Raw genomic sequence first — 16,197 nt, forward strand, 5'->3', positions numbered from 1 at the left:
TCGGGCAACCCCTCAGGGCTGCTGCGCGGGTCGGTCGGAAAAGGGTTCCTGTGATCTAAAGTTCTTCGGTCCCCCTCTGCCTCTGGGGGAGAAGGAGTCTTGAGCGTTCCGGGCCTGCTGAGATTTCCGGAACCACATCTTCTTCTGCCCTCGCTGGTTCCTGGAGAAGGACCTTTGAGGGGTAGAGAAGCGGATTCCGACAGCTGACAGCGTTTTTCCATCTTTCTCCCTCAGGACCAGCATCTCGCGGACGGTCTTCCCGAAGAGGGTCGACCCGTCAAAGGGTGCATTCGCGAAGGACGCCTTGAAAGGTTCTGAGAAATCGCAAAGTCGAAGCCAGGCATGACGCCTTAAGGCGATACTGGACCCGCTAGCTCTAGCGGCTCCCTCCGTGGCATGGGAAAGCAGCCACATAGAAGTATTAGACACTGACTTGAGAGTGGCCATACGAGCCGAGAAAGAATGTTTATCCTCGGCCGACATGGACTCTGGGGGAGTCTCAGCATACTATTTGACTAGGTCCCACTGCAGTCTGATTACATGGGCCAAGTAATTCAGCACCCTTATAGAGAAGGTAGCTGAAGCAAAAGTCTGCTTTCCAATGCAGTCCTTTGCCCGAGAGTCCTTGTCAGGGGGATGGACCGAAGAAATTTCCTGGGAGAGTTCCTTTTTGGTGGCCACCGTCACCACCATGGCATCAACCGGGGAACCCTTGCTCCACGAAGCTCTGTCTGCAGGGGGACTAAGAACCTTATCGGGCCTTTTGGGTATCGGCTCTACAGTGTCCGTCTCCTTCCACGCCCTGGTGGTAATCAGGTCGACCAGGGGGTCGGCTGGGGGGTCACCCAAGAGGTAGATGGGCCTGTGTCGAACGCCTCCAGGAATACCGACTCGTCTGAGGAGGGTTTCTGAGCAGACCACCCCCCCTTTGGTGGAGTATTTCCATAATGTCTCCAAAGGAGACATCGTCGGGGGGTGATTTGGGGGAACCCTCCCCTTCCTCCAAATCGGTATCCTCGGTGAGGGACTCAGGGGAGTCCAAGTGCCTCCTTTTTCACAGGCGTTTGTGAGGGACCTCCTCGGGGAACTGTCCGAGGGGGGCTCACCAATGGATTCATGTTCCTCCAGGGGAACTCGCTGGGGCGTCAACAACACAGGCTGTCCCTGGGGGGACTGGATGATGGAGGACAAACTGAGCTGCGAGGGAGCAGGGGCGGACCCTGAGGAAAGAGTGAGGGGTCTCGATCCTGAAGAAAGAACTCTCTCCACCACGTCGAACGCCGAAGGGGAACCGGCCTCTCTAAGACAGGTGGCCGGGACCTTCGGATCCAACGAGTGGATCGGTGCCAGAGCCAAAGTGGTCGGACCCTAGAGGATGGTGTGCTCCGACCGCAAAGGAGCCGAAAACACGCACCCCCCCCCCCCCGGATCCGATGCCCAGCTCTCGGCTCAGAATACACTGAATTATTTCAATTCTATTACTGGGTTCCTTTGATTAATGTAATACATTCCGAATAATATATTTTTTTGTTTTATGAAAGGCAAAGGTGCATTACCTCTTAGTTCTCCAGGTATTCCAAAGACTCTTACTGTCGATAATATCAGTTATTATTATATCTAATAAGGTTTTTGTGTAGTTAGTCAATTCCAACTAGTCTGTCTTCTAGTGCTTTTTTCAAGATTTCAGTACCATTTTTACATTCTGCTGGCTCAGACATTCAGCTTATTTTATGCTGCTGGCTGACTCAAAGTTTTTCTGTACATAGTCACATCTGTTTCCACAGCTAATAATGTTTTAAAAAGAATAATAAAGTTTATTATCCCGAGAAGACTGACTGAAATCCCCTTCCTACCTTTTCCGCAATTAAAAATAAAAGACTCAAAAATTCTACAACTTTCTTCGCACAGCGTAGTTACTGAATTTTACAGTCACAACCCCAACAAAAAAATTAACTAACTATATTGCTCCTTTTTAAGTAGAGAAACCTCAGAGTTAAACAACACACAATGAAACGAATGAAGTAAATGATTATCCATATTGGACTCTCCAAAGGTACTCTGACCATCACTTATTATTTGGGAAAACCGGTGTCCCCTCAGGGATAGAGGCAAAACACCACCCAAGTGTAGCATCACCCTCAGTGTACTACTGAGATTTGTGTGTGTATGCAATGCCTTACTGTGTTGCCCTCAAGTATGTACCTCTTAAGTGGGGTCTGCAGTACTGGTGGTCCAGTGATACGTGCATGCTTCGATGTGTGCTGATCCCAGCTATAATTCAATGTCTTGCTTGACAAAGCCAGCTAAAAGCCTGGGTGGTGCAAAGGATGGTGGTACCTGTTTCAACCATATCCCCACATGATGGACAACCCACCTCTGACCACTCACGCTACCACTCCCACTGGCTTTTCTAGCATCCAATCCACTATCTGAACACAGTTTTTTTCTCCTATACCATACAGAAGACAGCAGTAAATAAAAATGAAAATCACACATTAAAGGTCACTATGTGATTCTTTTTTTGGGTTCACTTCCTACTACATAGTATCTGCTGCTGTAAAAAAAAAGTTATCATTATATGCATCTGCATTTATGCCTAAACTCTCACTTAAACTCATAAGTTAAACAAGAAAATAAACTCATTAAGAAAAAATTAAAAGTTGAACTGAGGGTTTCATATTTGACACAGTACATCAGCTATATTTTCTACCCTTATAATTAATAGAAGCAGACATACACCCTTCATTTTCTGTACTACTACAGCTTGGTATATCACTATTTTCAAAATGCAGACAAAGTGGAATGTGCAGAGACAAAAAATACAAGGGTAAAAGATCAGTAATATGCTTGTTCTTTCATAGTCTGCATTAAAAATCTTTGATGCAACTGGCACCTACAATAAACACACATCTTAAAAAATGGGTAGTCAGTTCTGAAAAAAAAATGAATCTAAAATGGTCATTCAAGAAAAGGGATCACTTAAAATATATGAAGTTATTTTCATTTTCCCTTTTTTTAGTTGAATATGTTCAAAGGCTATGTTTACATTTTACAGACATTAACACTGTCAAAGCACTTTAAATAATGAGATCTTTAAATTCCACAACTTCCAGGCCAGGGCACAGTATAGGCAAACACCTATGCACTAGAATAAGGCATTGTAACTGAACTATTTGTGGTAAATAATGCACAGATACACATTTACACTAACTGCTGACCTTACCTGGGGTGATAATAATGTTATTAGCCTCTTTGATCAGCTCCACTGTCTGATCCACATTAACTTCGGTGTGAGTACCAGTGATTTCCATGGGTTTTCCACCAGCAGTAGATGATGTGCCATAGCCTCCAAGGATTACATTCATCAAGGAACGGTTCATGGCCTACAATAACCATAAGCAACAAAATGAGTATTAAAATAAACAAACATGAAAGCACTGTAAAAATGCTCCAAGTCAGTGACCTTGCCAAAACAAAGTTTTCATGTTAAAAAGAGCAATTCAGAAGTTACCAGCGAAGTACTCTAGCTAAGATTCTCTCTAGCACTGTAGCATGGGGATGTACTGGTTGCTACAATATGGTAAGCTCCTGCCTCCTGGTGGCCACATTACAATGTTGCTTCAAGTTGATTTCCACCAACTAATTTCAACAAGCCAGCTTTCTTAGTAGTACCTTAGTGTCTGCATTTTCACAAATACTTGCAGCGCCAAGGAATTCATAATTAGTTTTGCACTGCTAAATAGTAAACTGGAAGCACTATACTGTTTATGTTAATTTACAACATTCAGTCTGAAGTTGTATCCCTAAAACAGTAATTAGGAACACATTTTATTAATATGCATCATTTAGAGAACTAGACACTATGGGCCAGATTCAACAAAGCCTACACTACGTGTACACGAAATGTATTCAATAAAATTCTTATCGCATTTTTTGTGCTTTCAAGTGCAAGATACTAAAGACAATAAGATACTGTCATTCAGTATACATGTAGTCTACACTTTGTAGTAACCTTTATGAATCCCCGTCAATATTTAAAGTTACAAGAATATCAGTAGGAAAACAAAAATTAGGAGGAAGAAGGTGTATGTTAAGTCTGTGTTGTCAGTTCACTCAGAACAGTGTAGACTTTACTGAATCTGGCTCTATGTGTCATATCAAGTGTACATAAGTAACTCGCATTACAGTCAAGTGTCCCCATAACAACAAATGCTAAAACAGTAGGATCACCACTGCACTACAGTTATACTAAAAGGGGAGTTGGTCACAGGCACACATCCTATAAGAATTTCAAGAGTAGTACAGATCTGCCTTTACTAGCTACTAGCCTGATTACTTCCCACACAGATGGAAAATTAAGCAGTGCATACCAAGATTATATACTGCCTGTTATGAAGGAGGGATGGGCCTCCATGAAATTGATTACATGTATAGGTCTGCAATATTGGGACTGTACACATCTGCTGACCTCACAAGATCCAAATGTAGTGAAAGTTTTGAAACATGAGAAGAATAAATCTAAGCGGACTTCCCTGCTTAGTCTAGCAGAAGCATATTGGAGAGAAGCAGGAATGGAAATCAAACCAGAAGCAGATAACAATGAGGCACAATTGAATGTGCCAAAAAACAAATGAAGGAATATACAGTGAATGAACAGATGAGAAGACAAGAAAGGTGGAAAATGCATAAATATAGCTGCAAGTATAGAAAACTTCTGGAAGAACCTCATGTTGATCAGGATCGAATGCAGGAATGGTTAAGGAGAGGTGAATTCAAACCAAGAGATGAAAGGTTAATATTAGCAACCCAAGACAGTGGGTTACGTACACATTAGTTTACAAAGTTCACTGAACATGTGGGACAAACAGACAAATGTAGGTTTTGTAAACCAGAATTGGAAACAGATGCACACCTCGTTACTGGCTGTGACATACTAATGGCATAAGGACTGTATACTGAAAGGCATAATAATGTGGCAAGACTGTTGCAATGGGGATTATGCAAACATTATGGTACTGAACTGGCTGAAAAACACTGGAAACATGAGCCACAAAGCATCATAGAAAATGATGAAGTCTACATCACATGGGATCACCCATTACTAACAATTCAAAAGAGAGATGCTAGAAAACTGGACATAGTGGTCCATGAAAAAAAGACAACAGTAGCACTGATCATTGAAATCGCCACACACAGTGACTACAGTGTCTTGTGTACAGAGAGACATAAAGTTATAAAGTATCAGAATTTGTAGGCAGAAATGAGAGCAATGTGGAAGAAAGATACCCTGGCAGTTCCAATGGTAGTAGGAGTGTTGGGTCTTATAAAAGAGAATCTACAATCATACTTAGATATGTTACCAATTGCAGGAGTCATTACTGGGCACATTGCCGGTGCTGCAAAGAAACAATATTCATTTCTTGAATTTTAATCGTACTTTGACTTGGGAATGGGGTCCAATCCCAGCATGGTATTAAAAATCCAAAAGACTTGGATAAATTAAAAAAGGAGTGTACGTGTAGTCTACACTTTGTGGTAACCTTTATGAATCCCTGTCAATATTTAAAGTTGCAAGAATATCAGTAGGAAAACTAAATTTAGAAGGAAAGAGGTGCGAGTTACATCTGTGTTGTCTGTTCACTCAGAACAGTGATGGCTTTACTGAATCTGGCTGTGTGTCGCATCAAGTGTAGTGCATCAGTAACTCGCATTATAGCCAAGTGTCCATACAACAACAAATGCTAAAACAGTAGGATCACCACTGCACCACAGTTATACTGAACGGGAACTGGGCACAGGCACACATCCTATCAGATTTTCAAGAGAAATACAGATGTGCCTTTACTAGCTACTAGCCTGATTACTTGCCACACAGATGAAAAATTAAGCTGCAAAGGAGAACGTTATCAGTAAGCTATATCTTAAATACATTTTTTAGCTGGATATACCCCAAAAAATATGCCTCAGCCTCCTACTCTATCTTGAAGGAGCACAACTTGAAGCAAAGAGAATTAACGTACCATACCCGAAAAATAGCACCACTGTCTCAATTAGATAAAGCACACTGCAATTTAACCCACCTAGACCCACCCACCCCCAATCGCACTACATGTCAATCTATATATTTCATAAACAGGTGTAATGAACAGCTGAGGGGACTGTTCACCAGGCAGTAGTGGCAGTCTCAATGCTCTGAAAGCATTCGGACAAACTAGAAAGAAGGGTCTGGACAGTGGAGTTCCAACTGCAGCAGTGATCTCACTACTCTCATGCTAAGTACCCTACATAAAAGTCCAATGCCCATAAGGATCACTGCAGCAAAACATTCAGAAAATGAAAAATGCAGAAGAGTAAAAAGGGGCTCTGACCTCTGAATTGGGGAGGTGGCTGCAGCATGCCTTCTAGAAATGCTAATGCAAAACGCAATCTGCTTTTGAACTGAAAATCCAGTTTGTAGTGCTTGACAAACCTGTGAATTAAACATTAGGTGGCAGCCAAACTGATGATACTGAAGAAGGCAGCATTAGTGTTCAAGATGGTCAGCCATTTGGACAGAGCCTGGTTGGAAACTGGCATCCTCAGACTTCAGTCATGAAGGAGACATATGGCCAGTCCAGCAATTTAATGACCTTTGTTCTGCTGGTGTAATATACATATGGATGTACAAAGGTATTTCTATTTGAAAACAGGGTTAAGTGAGATGATCAAGATGACCCTTTTCAGCCAAGACTTGGATAACAAAAGTGACTTGGTACTTACCAAATAACATTTTACAATCATCATAAAATCAAAGCAGCTTACAATAAGGTATTCCCACAAAGGTGTATATATGTTAAACGTATTGCACTCTTGTATGATACAAGTGTGAGTATTGTGTACATAGGATTATAAACAATGAACAAAAGACAAAAATATATTGCGGACGTTTATTTTTTTTTATAATTTACAGTGCATACCTATGGTGTTTGTGTACACCCATGGTGTACAAAATCCTCTCCACTTTGCTCCAAAAGCTGGGATGAAACAAAGGGAACCGAATGGACTGCTAAAATATTTGCACCAAGACCACCCTGAGCATGAAAACAAGAAAAGGCCCATAAAAATACTTTGTCTTTGTAGAAGATTATATAGGATTATCTACATATAAGCTCTGAAATTCTCTTGGCTTTTGTGAAGGCGACCAAGACAAATACCTGAAGTTACTGGCAGACTTAAAGAGGATAAGCTTCTCTAATTACAAAGTCCCACTGAGAATGGACAAGTTTTTTGGAAGACCCAAGTATAGCTTGCCTTTCCAAATCTACTAAAGAATTAATGGAAACAGAAATCTAGGAGGAGGCATTAGCAGACAGAAGAATAAAGGAAAAGACCACACCCTGGTCAAAAAGGTCTTAAACTTACTAAAGAACTAAAGTATTAGCAGCATGCAGATCTAAATGAATGCTGCAACAATACAGAGAATATTTTCTACTTGTATGGATACAACTTGTTAGTACTGGGCCTTCTAACCTCATCAGCAATCTGTACAACTTCAGACGAGAATAAATGTTTAGGGTACTAACCTGAAATTTTCTAGGCTATGAGATTCAGGATCAGACTACAGTGTGTGAAAGTTCATTTCTGCAAACCCAGAAAAGAATTGTCAAGAGCTCCTCCCGGGATAAATGGATCTGCTAGGAAAATGACATCAGCATTGTCCAGTGCAGGGGTATGAGGAAGAATCTTGTGTTTTTTCTTTTTCTTTCTTGGTTTTACCAGAACCTGGGAAGGAGTAGGACAGGGGGATCATGATGAAGCCAATGAATCTACTAAACACAGAATATTGTGAAAGCTCAGATACCTTGGCAAACATGCACAGTGCAAATGTCCTTGAATGCAAACAGGTCTATTTTTGTAATCCTCAGCTGCAGTTAATCTCCTTCAGTATATTTCTGTTTAGCTAACAGTCAATAGGACACAGTTTAATTGGACAACTGGCATACACTGTTTGCCAGGGATGTGCTGGCATACACTGGCTTGCCTGCAGAATGATTGTGATACAGACAGCCAGGTCATAAAGCTTCAGTGCATGTGTGCAAAGGGGGCAACCTTATTAATAACCTCTAGAAAGCTGTCACATCACTTTAATGTTGTCTATTACCACTTTAAGCAATCCCAGCTGTAGGGCTGACAAAGACAAGAAGAATACAAATTATTGCCACCATCTGAAGTCTTCGGACCATGCACTCTGAACTCTGAGCTGGCTCATGCATCCCACCCTTTCGACCTCAAGTAAAGTATGAAGCATCTATGATCATTTCTTGACTTGGATCTGGTTAGCAGATAGGTAGCCACTGACTATTACTTACTTGTGAGGCCACAACTGAGCTCCTTCCTGATGAACATTCGGGGTTCTGCACCCAGTAAAGGCCCCCTCCAATAAAAAGCAGAGTGTGTTTCACCATTTGCACGCAGTCCACCATTTGTTTGGCAGTTGGCAAGGTACAAGTAAGCTGGCATAGTGGGTGGTGATACCTGTGATATCACATTTGCTCTGCTCAGTTGGGTTTCCCTTTCCTGCGTATCTAATATTTCTGCCCCTAAGCACATATATTATAGCCACCTCTTGGCTCTCTCTCCCCCCTTAAAACAGGAATGGCATTCTTACAGGCAGTACGTAATCTCAAGTTTGATTCATCAAGGGCAGGTCATTCTCACTCAGTCTGGTGGATTTTTTTTTTGAAAAAAAGTCACCAAAGCAATGGATGAAGACAAAATGGTACACACTGTATACCCTGACCTGGCCAAAGCTCTTCACACAATTCCCCGCCCAAGCACAGTAGAAAAGCTAAACAAACTGGAAGCAAATCCCAGTCACCCGCTGGATTACCAGCTACCTCACAGATAGGACACAGATAATCAAAATAGGGAATGCTACCTCCACAGAGAGACCAGTCAACAATGAAGTCCCCCCAGGGTTCTGTCCTGGGACCCCTCCTGCTTGGCATCTACTTTTCTGAAGTAAAAGCCTATAACAAACAGCTCTGGCTGACTAAGTTTGCAGATGACTGCAAGCAAAGAGCAGTCACTGAATCCCCAAAAGACTTAGCCATCCTGCAGGAAGGTTTGTCTGAAATAACTGGTGCTAAAATCATGGACTGAAATTAAATGCTAAGAATACATTATTGTATCTTTTGGGAAGTCATCTACCACAAGGATCTACTACAATAACAGCACACCCCTAAGAGGTGACCCACTTGTTCAGAATTTGGGAACTTGTGTAGACAGTGATCTAACTTTTGACCAGCATGTATTGATTGTTGTAAGGAAGCCCTTCTATAATGCATAGCTTATAAACAAAGGGATTGTGCCTACACCTAGGGATGTCACTGTCCACCTTTACTCAGCTGTCATTGGGCCAACCATTGAATATAATGCCCCCTTTGGTATGTACATGTCTATATACATGCAACTGTTGGAAAACTCACAGATGATGTCTCACTAGGATACAAGACCTAAACAACATGTCCTACATGGACTAACTCAAAGCTCTGTCACTATACTCGGTATCCTATAGACTTATAAGAGATGACCTTCTGTCTGGTATACAATGCATCCTCTGACCCCTTTACTGATGGATTTACTACACATCAGCAAGTCAAATGGCACCATAAATACTCAGTCTATGGCTCTAAACCTCATCTACAACATCAACAGAACAGTTTGGAGGGACAGGCTTATCTCGCAGAGAATACCATTGCTGTGGAACAGACTCACCATCAACATAAAACAAAGGTCACCCCTGTCCATATTAAAATGAATCTTAGATCTATGGCTGGGAAACAGAAAATTTACAGTAGGGCTGCCCCTTGTACTACTAAAGGGCAGATGTACCTCCAAAATGCTTTACTCCATGCATACGTCCCCTCAAATTATCTATGGTATGATCCCAGTTATTCTCATTAGGAGTAATATATAATTATCGAGTGCGGGATGTTTAAGTATAATCTATAACCAAATGGGACAGGTTATTTCAAGCACAAAAGGGTAACTGGCTAGGCTTAAAATGCTCTGCAAGGGCAGCTAGGCTTAAAATGCTCTGTAAGGGCAGCTAGCCTAGTACTTACCTAAGAACCTATGAACTTATAAGGCCATCCAGGTCAGGAAACACAGCCTACTTGCAGGGTCACACCAGGATTCAGCTGCATCCACTGCACTCCCACAAGGGGGAAGGTACAAATGGACTGAGGAGCTTACTCACCAAATCTGATGGTGCACACACAAGATCTTGGAAGAGGGTGGGGTAGGCTTTATGAATATAAATGTGAAACCTCAGACTAAGGTAGAAATTCATTAAACATAATTTTAACTGAGTAAATGAACAAATTAGAAACTACAAAAATCTGGTGTGACATATTAAAAATACAAGAAATCAAAAGTGGTCATGGCATCTAAGTAATGTCTGAGTTAATGGAATACTTCAAAAAGTACAATACAGGACAGGTGTACATCCAGGAAGTTTTAAGGATTCACAGGGGCAATGCTGGACCATAAAACAAACTCTTTTTATGATAGACTGTGCAATGGCCATAGCACAGACTGCAATTAACCTGGAACAAATAACCAGAAGTAGAGGTTCAATGGTTGGTAGGCAAGAGGGTCACAAACAGGACCTAGAAAAAAAACAGTTCATAGAAGATTTGGCACTTTACAGGCAGCCAGTGCCAACAGTAAACATCATAAGCTTAAAATACGTACCTTTAGTTAAATAAACAGCCAAATTCTACTCTTTAGGATCATAAGAGGTTAATAGGCTAATGGCCCTACAGCCTTTTTAAGCCTAGCCATTCATGCCCCAAGTTTTCTAATCAATTCCCATGGACTACAATGGTTTTGCTAAATGCCTGTACCTTTGGGCATCTACAAACTGCCTCTGTCCATAAGGGTCACAGGCGACAGGCCAAGAGTCAGTTTGTGATTTCCCATCCTTTGGTCCAAACTGTGTTTGAATAGGGTTAGGGAACAGTTTCACATGAGAGGGGAGTCTGTTCCAGAGAAGGGGTAATCTCAGACTCATACCTGCCCCTCCAATATGTTTTGGCTATATCAGAAAATGAGGTTCAAGTCCTTAGAAACGGTAATTCTAGTGCTATTCGTTTTATCAATGTGTTGCAGATCCATCAGGGCTGGATCAGAGAATGCCTTGTAGGATAGGCATAAATCACCCCTCAGTAGTCTGTAAAAGACTGAGTACAGAAACAGGGCTTTGAGGCAGTCTACATTGGACATGTTATTTACACCTTGTATTCTTTTAGTGAGGAAACTCTGTGGCTGCTCAAGCTGTTGCAAATGCCTGGTCAGGTACACGCTGAAGGGTGCACTGTACCCAATTACTAGTCTAATGAGGGCAGAGTACAGTAAGATTATGATCTCCTTATAGCTAGATGACATGCCCTTACTTACAAGTAGCACCACGTAGGATTTTTCTCAACACCATGGTCACATGATGATTAAAGTTCAGGTTACTGTAATCCTGAGTTCCCAAGTCCCTTACCACTGGGTCTACTCTTAGAGGAGCATTATCAATGTTGTGATCTGCAGGGGTGATCATCTCCCCAAATGGCATAATTATGATTTTTTTTTTTGCATTGAGTTTTAAGCCATGGTTCTGCCACCAGCAGTTTGTCTGTATCAGACCCTCCTGGAGGATATCTACATCTTTGGGGATTCAGTAACTGTACCTAGTTTGCAGTTATGAGTAAATTTGGTCAGCCAAAGCCCTCTATATTTGCCTCGACTTCAGAGAAGTATATCTGAAACAGGAGAGGTCCCAGTACCGAGCCCTGTGGGACACCATTAATAACAGTCCTCTTAGTGGAGGTGGATTCCCCTACCCTAACTTCATGTGTCCTATCTGTGAGCCATCTGGCTAACTTTCGGGTGACACAGAGACTTGCGCCTAAAGTTGTGAGTTTGTCTATATCACAGTGAGGTACTATGTCAAATGCCTTTGCCAGGTTGAGATTGGAAGTATGTACTGCTTTGCCCTTATCCATGGCTCTACTAACCTTCTCAGAGAAGTCCACTCAGTTTAGTAGGCATGACTTACCCTTGACTTAACCAAACTGGAATGAGTCCAGTATTTGATGAATTCCCTACGTCTTTGTTTATCAGGTCCATGACAATTTTTTTCCCATGGCCTTGCCTATACTACAAGTCAAACATATGGGGTCTGCAGTTCCCTAGGTCTGCAGATTGTCTGCCATTGTGAAGGATTGTAGACCTCCAGTCCCTATGGACAAAACCTGTCTGGAGGCTGTGGATGAATAAAGATGCTAGTGGGCCAGACAAGTTAAGTGTCAAGCTATTTAGGAGGCATCTCAGGATATTATCAAGACCCACTGATGCAGAGTTTTTAGCTCTACAGAGTGCAGTCAGGACCTGGTCTTTAGTAATAGTTGGTGGAGAAATGGTACAGAGTATTTCCTCGGGGGGGGGGGGGGGGGGTAACTGGAGCTATATTTATCAGACAGCAAATTTCCTATATACCCCCAGTTTAGTACAGGAAGCTCCATTTACTATTAGTTCAGCACACTGTTGTGTGTGTTCACTTTAATTTTGCATACATAACTGCAAAATGCCATACAGTTACCCTTAGCCTGGGAGGCTGCAGGTAAATACTAGGCAATCAGTCTGCAGACTACTACATGCCTAGTCAATAACAAAAGGTGAAAATTAAACCTGTAGCTTGTGCATGTGAGGTAAACACCATAACCAATATGCCAACCCCCAACCCCTAAGTTTATTCCAATATACTATAGTTCGACTTTAGATTCATAGATAAGTAATAGGCTGCCCTTGCATGACATTTTAAGTTTATCCAATTTTCCTTAAAATGTCAGAATCAAACCCAGCATTTTGTGTCTGAGACAAACACCTTAACCATTATGCTAATCCCAAAATCTCCCCAAGATCAGAGACGTAATGTCTCCCCTTGCAAGTCCTTGTTAGAGGCTTTACAAAAGCAAAGATGCAGTCTTACAACCACAAAAATGTTTTTGGAAAACCCTTCAAACAATAGCAGATACATATAGAAATTATTCAGAAGATGACAAAAAGGAGATTTTGCTACTTAACAGGCTTGTCTAGTGAAAGAAAAAAATACTACAAAAATAAACACAGTATTGCTATATTCTGCAGTCTCCTTCCACCTCCACTTGTAACATTTCACCCATTTGTTAACCAGGTAGGTGGACTAGTCCAGGGTTCCTTTCCAGACATAGCCTGAGACAATCTGGCACAGACAATTAACAGACATAAAGATGAGCTACATGGGTAATACTGACGAAGAAACCAATAACCACAGTGTTATCTGGACTTGTTTCAGACTGTTTTAACAGTCATCAAATCAAAGGTGGCAGACAGCACAGAGATGTACTGATATCATTATGGGTTAAGGGAGGCAGCACACATCAAGTGGTCAAATGTTACTGTACAACCAACAAAATTAGGATGGTGCTCAATTAAAAATTCAATGATCCTTAAATAAGGGATCATTTCTCTCTTTGAGCCAAGACATCTCTTACTATGTTCCTGCTAATGAAATATTGGACCATGACACAGAGAACATGACTAGTTAAACATGTCTGGCAAGCTCCTACTATTTCAATAATCTTCCTTCAAAAATAAAAATCAGAGATTACTCTAAATTAAATAAGTCCAATGTTAACTTGTTTTCAAAATAGGGGTCAATACTGACTGTTTTACGATGCTATAAAAATTTAACTTCTAAGAGTTCAAATAATGTGGATAATATCTGGATGAAATATTCAAAAATGAAATGGATCAACCCAAGATCCCCTTCTACAGCAAATGAGGCTCATAGTAGAGCCGGATATAGCACAAGGCAACCTAGGCAGCTGGTTAGGGTCTGCTGCTGGTGGGGAGGGAACCTGGAGCTGACTTACACATCAAGATGTTGATGTCAACAGGTTTGAAAACAGTCAATAAAACTATATGTTCAGTATGCCAGCTCAAACAGGGAACTCTTGAGAAATGGAGTTCACTAAATTTATATGATCAAGTTTCTCAGCAAAGAACTTTACAAATCCATAGCAAAGTTCCTCTGATGTGTGGAACAGTCCAAGATACACCAGCAAGAAATGTGCATCTTCTTCCTTTCAACTCCCAGAAAGACTCATCTAAAATGCAGCAATCCTTTTAAAGAGAGACTGCACTAAGATGGTATTGAACAGTTTGAACCAAGATTCCTACTATAAAGGGGACTGTTGCATCAATAATCAAGCAAATACGTAATATAACTGCAGATATTTTGCCAACTGAATGGCACTGCATAAAAAGTTTCTATCCAGAAAGAAAGCACTGAAGACCTTACCTACCTGTATGTGATAATCAGGGACTCAGAAGGATTTAAAACAGGAAGGCATCTAAGCACAGATTTTCTGTGCTAAAAGCACCTATTTAATTAGAATCTCTAGGAAATTAACATCCTCTATATTTCGACTTTTTTGTGACACCAAAGGGCTACATCAAATCCAGGTTAACCGCATAAGATATCTTGAGATTTACTGTTGATCAGCCAGGGTTATAATTCTTTCTATAAAAATAATCTACAAGTCATCATGGGAAATACATTAATATGCACTGAACATTTACTCTGCATATATGACAAACTCTTAGGACATCTGTTTTTATCTTAAGTATTTCAACACTCAGGTAATGGAATTGTACACCATTAGATTTTAAGGAGTGTATCTTGCTGGTGTGGATACCAGTGAAGGGTGTAGTGTGTAAGGATGCTGCAGCAGACTCAGACCCAACAGAAGACAACTTAGGCAGCTGCCAAGGGTCTGGTGCTGGCTAGGAGGGAGGCCATTGCTGCCTTACAAAATAAAATTGCTCTGTCTTGGCTACAAAAAATATATACATAAAAATGGTATGCCTTAGTTGGAAGCACTGTATTGTCTCAGCACAGAGTGCATGGGATTTAAAGCAGTTATGTGGCAGACAAAGAAACGTAGCACAATGAAGCAGAGACAGAAAAATAGATTTTCCATAGCAGGACATACACAGAGTGACAGATATATGAAGCAGTGCTTTGACAGCACATCTCACATAGCAGTTCAGTTCTTTGGAATGCGAGCGTAAAGATAGGTTTGTGTGTGTGTATGTCTGCGTGTGTGCATGCATGTATATGTACACCAGTTTAACTTTTTTCTTTTTGTCTTTTTTTTTTTTTTTTTTTTACATTTTGTGCTGTTATTTGACACTAACTTGAACACTGTTTTAAAGCTGAAGTCAGAATGAGAAAACTGTTGTACATAAAAGCCAGTTCCATCAGAATTTTTGGCAGTGGATTCTGAACAGCATGGAAACTGAAGGATGGCACTGTTAATCTTACATACGTTAGGCCTCCAGGATTTTCATTTCCCCTAAATTACATTCCATATTATCAGTAACTTCATCTTTTGAACATATTTTTTGATTGTATTTCAGTTTTCCAGATTTAGCAGCATCTTCCAACATTTATTCCTCCAAGCCTGTCAAGCGGTTACTTCTCTCAGGGATGTCTAGTCTACAGGCCTATATAATTTTTCTTCTTTTTCTGTGCATCTGTCACTCATACTCAGTCTTTAAACATTAAACTTTTTAAAAACTTCGCTCAGAATACATCAGTCTGACATATGACCTTATTCACCTTTTTAAACATGCTACACGAAAACAAATAATCAATCATTGTTTCTTAGAATCATATCCAGATTGGCTGACATTAATTTACTCTTCAGTATTCATTATGTAGTCATTGTTGCATTTTATTTTGATACAGCAAGATCAGACTATAAGGGATTTCAGCATTCAGTAAACTGTTATTTTTTGGCAGTCAGTGCAGAGGACTAATGCTCTGACTTATTGAGCTACATCCTGTGGCAAGGGTGCAGGTTTTGAATCTGTTCCTTTATTTACATAATGTGCTACACTGAGCAATCTACTTAATCAGACAGTAAGTTGGAGTAATTCACAATTTCGGCTAGGCTCTCAGATGGTCCTTGGGACTGGAATGGATGCCAACTATGAACCTGGTGTCGTTTTTGGCCAGCCATGCCCTATTGCATAGCTGATCTAGTTCAGGAAATGTTATAGTAATATGACTAGCACACCATTTTTTTTTTATGTAACCTAGCCAATTTATTCCTCAAG

The 16,197-nt window shown here is 40.9% G+C and overlaps 1 protein-coding gene across 2 annotated transcripts in view; it reads right to left on the reverse strand.

Annotated features, from left to right (window-relative positions):
• The window catches only part of NNT (nicotinamide nucleotide transhydrogenase), a 1,308,245-nt gene that overhangs the window by 226,774 nt on the left and 1,065,274 nt on the right, over positions 1–16,197 (reverse strand). For both annotated transcript variants that reach the window (XM_044076912.1, XM_044076918.1), the window contains exon 18: positions 3,224–3,383. In XM_044076912.1, the coding sequence (XP_043932847.1) occupies positions 3,224–3,383 (160 nt within the window). The remainder of the gene's footprint in view (positions 1–3,223; positions 3,384–16,197) is intronic.

The sequence above is a fragment of the Protopterus annectens genome, chromosome 1.part1 (genome assembly GCF_019279795.1).
Source record: "Protopterus annectens isolate FY-2018-M chromosome 1.part1, PAN1.0, whole genome shotgun sequence".
In the NCBI taxonomy this organism is placed as follows: Eukaryota; Metazoa; Chordata; order Ceratodontiformes; family Protopteridae; genus Protopterus; species Protopterus annectens.